The following is a 7,913-nucleotide window of genomic DNA, read 5'->3' as shown; positions in this document are numbered from 1 at the left end:
AGCATGTGTTTCAGTTTCTCACGATTAACTCTCTATTTGTTTTTGAGGTCAAACAAGTCTTAAGACCTCACACGTATGTGGAAATGAAAGAAAACAGCCTGAAAGGTGAAGCCAAGTAACACAATCACGTGTGCACAAATCATTGTTAGAGACTGAGATGTCTGTGAAATTATCTAATTTTGACTAATCTGGTCTTCTCTTTTTCAAGATGCATATGGTAGGCGGAGTTCCTGAAGATCATGTTCATAGCACCGCTACATGGCAGCACCACCACTATCCCACACAAGTTCATGATTTATGGGTCCTTTATATGTCCATCTTTATTGAACCTACTTGTGAGTTTATTATGCTAATAAAACAAATTGCCCAACATGCAACCCTCTGCAACCAAGTTGAAATGCAAGACAGAAAGGCTTAATTGGGTGGAAGTCCTGAAACTGCAGCCTCTGGTATTGCAGGGATGTATTACTGGTTATAGTGTCAGTATCAAAGGTCCAAGTCCAAGGATAAATGCCTGTATTTTTTGCGACCTCTCTAGTGGTGTAAATAAAGCCCTCTATCTTTGTATGACTTATGACAAGATTCTTATGCTTGAAGTATATCTCGTATCAAGGATGTTTAGAAACTTTTATTGATGTGTGCTTTCAGAAGGCAGAAAAACAAAGCTTTTCAAAGTTAAGAAAGAAAATATAAACCTATACAGTGGTTTAAACATTCAAACATTCATTTCCCCTTTTTTTTTTACACCCTGACCACGCGGACGATGTTCTTCAACTCGACTTCCTCCTTTGCGGTCACAAAAGATGATCTGGAACATGTTGGTATTCTTTTCATCCGTCCAGGTGAGAAAATATGAAGTACTTTCACAGTGCAGTTATTAAAGGTACCAATGACTGTCTAAAATACAAAGGGGCAATATTAGGTCAAAGCTGCACAGTGTAATATCTGAATATATTGTGAGCAGGAAAATACTTGTTAACTGATAGTTTCAAGTTTCATTTCTCACTCAAAAATTTGAGAACCCAGTGACTACTGGACTTTTATTTGTTCACAACTTTGCAGTTCAGATTGCTCTTAAAGCCTGCACTCTCCAAGACGTACACAACCTTGCATGACGTTAGACCCATATCTCGTATTTTACTATTATCTTTAACTATCTCAGTTATGTTGAACATCTCATAAGGAGGGATGAGCACCTCTACTTCATCTTCATAATTATAAAATGTATAATGTTTCAAAAAAGCCCCTGAACAGGTCTTGATTTTGAAGCAGGTCTCATTACCAAACCGTACCAGGTATGGCTTGTAGGAGCTAGAGGCAAAGGACCCAAATCTAATTATATGGTTGATTTGACCAGTAAATCTTTCTGAGTTTCGTCTATAAGTAGTGTGGCAGTAGTTGTTGTTATTCAGAATCTGTACAGCAGATGTCAGCATGAAATGTAAGTAGTGGAACTGGAATGAGGATCTATAGTTGTTCCTTTTGATGCGGACAGCATTATTGAACACTGAGTAAATCTCATCATATGTGTAAACGCAGATGGCACGCAGGTGATCTTTGGTTAGACCCTCATCCTCCAGACGGGCTATTCTCTCTTCTGCACACTTTTCTGCCTCATTCCAGGCATTTTCAAATGTTTTGTTCACGTACTTTTCTTCAAAGTATTTGCTCTTGACCATTCTCATCATTAGTTCATTGCAGCCAAAGTACATGTCATCAACCGACTCTTCAACCATGTTCAATGGGATGTTACTGCTTTGGTCAACCTCCTTTAGAATGATGTTGTCACGGCGCTGGTTGACCTCCATTGGTAAAGACTTGAAATGGATCTAAAGGAAAACAAATGAAAAAGGGAAAGGTCATTTAACAGAGTCAAAATATACTTAATTATTCTAAGTGTCCATATAAAAACCTGGTTTATATGGTGAAAGTAATTTTCTGAATAACAGTTGAGGCCAGGCATATCACTTGTTTAAAAAATAAGACTGCAGCTATAGTGTGTAAGCTAACTTTTGCACAGTGCAATTATTGTTTCTTCACTGGTTGGATCATTTTCATAGGCAATACATGTTTTAGTAACAATAACACCATTAACTTCAGTATAGAAATCAAACAGTTGTGGCACCAGAGCCTTCGGTTTGCATCCTGATTCCCAACTGTGAACTATGAAACCAGACCATAGTCTTTCACAAACTTTATCCAACCAACTACCTGTGTCTATGCATGTAATTATTTTATAATGACATTGTTGATGAACAATTTACTGATATATTCAACATCAACATTTACTAGCAAATTGCCAAATACATTATTTAACCATAATTTACTCATTGTTTTGATAGATAATCCGGTTGCATCAAGTTTTCTTCACTTTGTGTTGCATGTCAGTTGTATATAAATGTAAATTCTGTGAGATAGCATTGGTTCCACTCACCCTCATGGAGTCTACATGGTTCCAGCAAAGCAGCCCACACAGTGACGCAAAGATCAGCATGTTACCCTTCATCATTGTGGTCAGAAAAAGTCTTTCTAAATTACAGACAGACACAAAACAAGTCAACAACAATCAACTGCATCATATTGTGTACCAGTATCACGGCCACTGTATATTTACTTCTGCCAAGGACGTTTTTTGTCCGTTAGCAGGATTACGCAAAAATAACTAAATTGATTTTATTGAAACTTGGTAGAATTTGGATGAAGGACAAGTCATTAACTTTTGGAGCAGATTCGATCCACTTTCTCTGACCTAAGATCGGGTGTTAGCTTTGGCCGAGGTATGCACTGAAATGGTTAATGGAAAAACATTGAAAATCTTTCAGCAATTAACAAGGTAAGTGTTCTCAGAAGTTGATTTCAACTCACCAGTCTGCAGGATGTTGAGCAGTAAGTGAGCCCCTCAGGTAACCAGCCCTCAGCTTGTGCTTCAGCTGCCCATGTTCCACTTTATATATGCGTTGCCCTTTTGGTAGAACAGGAAATAAGACCTCACACATATTAACATGCGTCAAAATCATAGCCTGAAAGATGAAGCCAAGAAACAGAATCACATATCCACAAATTATTGTTAAAGCAGACACTTTTCTGTATGTTTCAATATCTAATTTTATTGCATTATAGAAAAACTAATGGTTAAAAGGGAATCGTAAGAATTATTTTTGATTCTGTGAGTCACACTCAACCGTTTTTTAATAAGCAGTCAATTCAGAATGTCTGCTCTGCATGATCACATGGATTTGTTGAATCAACGGCATGTTTAGTAGAGAGCAGAAGTAATATGTTTTTCAAACTATAGCATCCCTGATGCACAGCCTGTTTATTGAATTTTATTAACAACTTATGATCTTTAATGTTGTCTGCATTTGTAGCTTATGACTCAAGGCCCAGTCCCAGATTCACGACACCTGGTAAATAAAAGTTATTTTATGCTTCAAGTATATGGGTCATGTTCTGTAACCTTTTTGTTGTTGTTGTCTGGTTTGAGGAAACATTAACAATGAAGTCTACTTCAAATGTATGGGACAAATCTTTGTGAGAGGTAAGAAAGAAAAAAAACGTGTGTTTCCGAGTGCTTCACACATACCATGTCTCTTTCACACCCTGACAACACAGATGATTTCTTCAACTAGACACCCCCGTTTGTGGTCACAAAAGATGGTGGGAAACATGTCGGTGCTTTTTTTCATCTGTCTTATGCGTGAGAACATTCTCCTTCAAAGCCAATTGTGCATTTCCTACATTCACTTACTGTGCACTTATTATCGAGCTAACACTGACAGTCTAAACTACAAAGGTGCAATATCAAACAAAAGCTGCCCCATACATTTCAAGACCAACAATACTTCCTCTTCCCTCAGTGGGTTAACTGTCAACTGATCGAATGCACTCATTGACCACAGCTCATTGACCACAGTGTTGACCAAACTATTGTCCAGTTGATGCAGTTTGCATACATCAACACTATAGAGGGCAGCTGCAAAAATATTCATACACATGCATTCTTAACTATTACAATTTGTAAAGCTTACAAAGTTTAGCCCTTAAACAATAAAGCTGGTACATACAATATTATTTGTAAAGTTGCTCCTACACATGCCAGTTTGTTCAGAAACAAACAAAGACAAACAAAACAAAATGTTTAATGCCAGAGAGCAGTGTTTGTAAGTCTTTAACCAGGTAGGACAGTCTGAACTGTAGATTTAGCTGCATGAGCCTGAATTAAGGCGACATTTAACAAAGACCAACGTCCCAGAATTTATCACAGTCTAGACTCAGATACTCTGATATCCACTGCAACATTTCAAAGAACAATAATCGTGGTTTCATAAGATCATTGTGGAGGATGTAGTTTTATGGTGGACAAAAAAGAAAAGAAAACAATCAATGTGTTTTCTCTTTGCTCTTCTCACTGGTTTGAAGTTTGAAAAACTGCAGCATTAGACTGTGAGTAAAGGCTTGTTCAGGCCAGAGAGGCCTATTCAAAGCACCTCATTAAAATACGTACACGTAGCTTTTTCATTGGATATGCAAAGATAATAGACCAACATCTGTTCATTCATCGTTTTCAGTATTCCAAGTTTGATTTAATGCTATAACTCAGTAATTCACTTGTGTTATTCCTATTAACTGTTAACTATGCGTTAGTTTCTCATGCATTCCTTGGTAACTGGCATTGGCAACCAATATAGTATAAGTGTACCCATTAATTTTGATTAAGACAAACCAAAATTGTAATTAACCCCACTATTATACTGAAATAGCCCCGAAGACATCACATAAAAACCACCTCTTCCAACTTAATGATGGATAAAGCTCTGCTGTTCACAAAGGAAAAAACAAAACCCACATTGCTCTTTCACCAATTTATTGAATTCATGTAGAAAATTACAAATGTTGAAATGCTGATAAAAGCAAAACACGTTGATGCACATTCATGTGGTTGAACACATTGTTGTGGAAGCATGCAAACTCAAGCATGAAGTCAGCGGTTGAGGTGAATGCATAGACATATTGTAATGAGCTTGGACTTTTGAAGAATCACTCGGTTTGCTAGACAGGACTAAATGATGCTCACTCTGCTCCACCTGGTCTTTCTTGCATATGCATCTTTGCAGTTCAGATTGCTGAGAACTCCTGCACTCTCTAGGATATACACGCTCTTACAGTCGCGCAGATTTTGTGGAATTTTTTTCTTAATTTTCTTGATTATTTTAAAGCACTCATAAGGGGGAATAAGCACCTCTTCCTCACTGGTCAATTTTGAATAGTTCTTCAAGGGAGCACCCAAACAGGTCTTGATTTCAAAGCACGTCTTGTTACCAAAGTGTTTCAGGTCTGGTCTGGCAGAGGTGGAGCTAAAAGAACCAAAGCGAATTATCTTGTTGACTTTACCAGTGAACACATCCTGTGTTCTGCGGTAAGTGATCTTACAGTCTGTATTATTACCGAGAATCTGTACGGCAGATGTCAGCCAGAAATGTAAGAAGTGGAACGGAAAGGTGCCATATTGTTTTCTGCCTGTTCGGACTGCAACGTTGAACGTCTTATAGAACTCTTTATAGTTAGATGTAAAAGCACAGATTGCTTGTTTGTGATTCTTGGTCAACGCTTCATCTTTTTTATCTTTATTTCGGAATTTGGCAGTTGCAATTTTATCACACTTTTTCCAGGCTTCAGCAAATATCTCCTTGTTCTCTTTATTGAAGTATTTGTTGTTGACGATTTGTGCCATCCTCGCGTTGCAGCCAAAGTACATGTCATCAACAGAATCTTCAGCCAAGTTCAATGGGATGGACCGGATGGCATCTCGTACAGCGACGATTCTGATCTTTAGGGGAAAGAAAGAGATGAGAAGAAAAGCTATGAGTCAGATGTAATTTAAACCATTGTGCTGTGGTGTCAAAAGTATCCACATGGCTTACTTAAGTTAAAATAAGATTTCCACACTAAGTCCTCAGTTACAACAATAAAGTTCAGTCAAACATGTGTAAAAGTAAAGTATTATCTCCCAAAATTTTCTTAAAGCAAGTATCCCTCATGATCAACAGCACCTGTCACTGTTATATTATTGTATCAGTGACAAGTGCATTGTATTTCATAAACTAATCGTAAACTGAAAATCAACTGAAGCTATCACACATATGTCGTAAGTACAATATTTGTAGAAGAGGAATGATTTAAATGGAAAATACTAGAATACCTCATGATTGTATCTCTTAAACTTGTGACTTTCCGCGAGAATATTACTTTTTAATAAATTAGTAAAAAGTAATTTAACCCAGCTAACATTATGTTGCGGACCAACCTATGGTATGAACCACTTACCGTCTTGGAGCCAACAGGAAGCATCCAGCAAAGGAGCAAAAACAGTGGAACAGAAACAAGCATTTTACTCACCATCACTGCAATCAGACAAAAAAATGTACTTAATGTAGTGGTAGTGATAACGTACAGGTACAGGTTAATGCATACTGTGTTTGGACAGATGTTTTATTAAATATTTATATATATGATCTAGAAAAATGTAATCAACTCACCGGTCTTTCAGAGGAGAAGGTGTCTGACCAAAGGTTATGATGGAACAATGCACAATGCTTTGAGATCTCCATAGACAAACAGCCCTCTGACACGTCACACACGTTTGGGGCGTTATTGTGACAGTGGGTTTTTGGTTTTACGTATGACGTGTCGTCTCAAAGGACTTGAGGTTTAGTTTCAGATCTGCTAGAGTGAACTGAAGCTCAGTGTGTGACCTTAACACTGATCGACTGCAGGCAGTTTGCACAACCGGTCAATTAGAACAGCGTCCTTTTTGTGTCCTTTTTGTGTTTGAAAACAGTTTGTCAAAATTTCACAAGTTAATTTGTTTCTCTGTCATAAACAAAAGGAACAAGAGGAATCCAAAAGTTCCTCCAGGTAAAACTGGAGCACATGTAACTTTGACCAGAGACATATGTAATAAAGTAAGGGATCATCATTCATTCATCAAAAAAGAACATGCACGGCATTTAGATTTGGTGTCTAGGCTCTGGTTTAGACGTAACCTGAAGGCCAACATAGGTTATCCTGCTTGGAAGGGGAATGGGGTTCAGTTAGTTAGAATCATAGACTGTATATAAAGACCTTAATACTGCCATCTTGTGTATTTGGAACCAGAGTCTGTACCGTAGAGATCGGGGGGTGGAGCCATGGTGGCGAGGCCCCGCTGACCAATCACAAGTCAGTCTCCACTGTCAATCATGACAACTCACCCCATTTTTATAGCACCAAATTGGAAAAATGTGCACTTGAAGAAAAATTAGTGTGGGTTAGAAACCATCTCTGAGATATTTAAATTTTTTGTTTCAGTGCATGTCCAATACATCAACATAGAGGAGGCAGGGTTTATGACCTTTGCTACAGTCAGCCACCAGATGGCCATCGAGAAGCTTTGGCCTCACTTTCAGGGAGCTGTCATGTCGTCCATCTTCATCACTGCAGGTATTTTGACGTGTCACTGTAGGGAAAAGGGATCACAGACATAACAAAGGCTCTGTTCTTTTCAAGAGAGCCAGTACCACGACAGAGTGATAGTCATCCCACAACCCTAAGAGCGAAGAAGCTAAATGCGATTCAATCTCCATTTATTTTGCTATTTCCAACTGCGCTTTTCCCACTTTTGTAAAATATGTCAAGGAAATATATTTTGTGAAATAAGAATGATGTTTCAATAGCTTTCCAGCAGATGGCAGCATTATGCAACCGGTGGCCCCTGTCATTAAATCGCCTGAGCTGTTCCCATCATGATGTGTGTGTGTGTGTGTGTGTGTGTGTGTGTGTGTGTGTGTGTGTGTGTGTGTGTGTGTGTGTGTGTGTGTGTGTGTGTGTGTGTGTGTGTGTGTGTGTGTGTGTGTGTGTGTGTGTGTGTGTGTAAA

General features: G+C 38.3%; 2 protein-coding genes across 2 annotated transcripts; both read right to left on the bottom strand.

Moving 5' to 3' along the window:
• Nucleotides 1-610: 610 nt before the first annotated feature.
• LOC118123559 (ecto-ADP-ribosyltransferase 5-like) lies at nucleotides 611-2,936 on the bottom strand. Its single transcript, XM_035181030.2, has 3 exons — nucleotides 2,866-2,936; nucleotides 2,435-2,529; nucleotides 611-1,829 (listed from the first exon to the last, which is right to left on the bottom strand). Exons 2-3 carry the CDS (start codon nucleotides 2,507-2,509, stop codon nucleotides 1,041-1,043), a joined length of 864 nt encoding a protein of 287 aa, XP_035036921.1. The 5' UTR covers nucleotides 2,510-2,529; nucleotides 2,866-2,936; the 3' UTR covers nucleotides 611-1,040.
• Nucleotides 2,937-4,847: 1,911 nt separating this feature from the next.
• LOC118123508 (ecto-ADP-ribosyltransferase 4-like) lies at nucleotides 4,848-6,569 on the bottom strand. The gene is made up of 3 exons (XM_035180949.2): nucleotides 6,537-6,569; nucleotides 6,325-6,327; nucleotides 4,848-5,827 (listed from the first exon to the last, which is right to left on the bottom strand). Exon 3 carries the CDS (start codon nucleotides 5,753-5,755, stop codon nucleotides 5,060-5,062), a length of 696 nt encoding a protein of 231 aa, XP_035036840.2. The 5' UTR covers nucleotides 5,756-5,827; nucleotides 6,325-6,327; nucleotides 6,537-6,569; the 3' UTR covers nucleotides 4,848-5,059.
• Between the last annotated feature and the right edge of the window lie 1,344 nt (nucleotides 6,570-7,913).

Source organism: Hippoglossus stenolepis, chromosome 2, assembly GCF_022539355.2.
Source record: "Hippoglossus stenolepis isolate QCI-W04-F060 chromosome 2, HSTE1.2, whole genome shotgun sequence".
Classification (NCBI taxonomy): domain Eukaryota; kingdom Metazoa; phylum Chordata; class Actinopteri; order Pleuronectiformes; family Pleuronectidae; genus Hippoglossus; species Hippoglossus stenolepis.
This window is presented reverse-complemented; position numbering and strand designations above follow the sequence as displayed.

Bases quoted from the DNA above. Each gene is read 5' to 3' on its own strand.
- LOC118123559 (XM_035181030.2), bottom strand. From the start codon at position 2,509: ATGATGAAGGGTAACATGCTGATCTTTGCGTCACTGTGTGGGCTGCTT. The intron at 1,830-2,434 runs GTGAGTGGAACC...GTTTTCCTTTAG, and splicing joins ACCATGTAGACTCCATGAGG to ATCCATTTCAAGTCTTTACC.
- LOC118123508 (XM_035180949.2), bottom strand. From the start codon at position 5,755: ATGTACTTTGGCTGCAACGCGAGGATGGCACAAATCGTCAACAACAAA.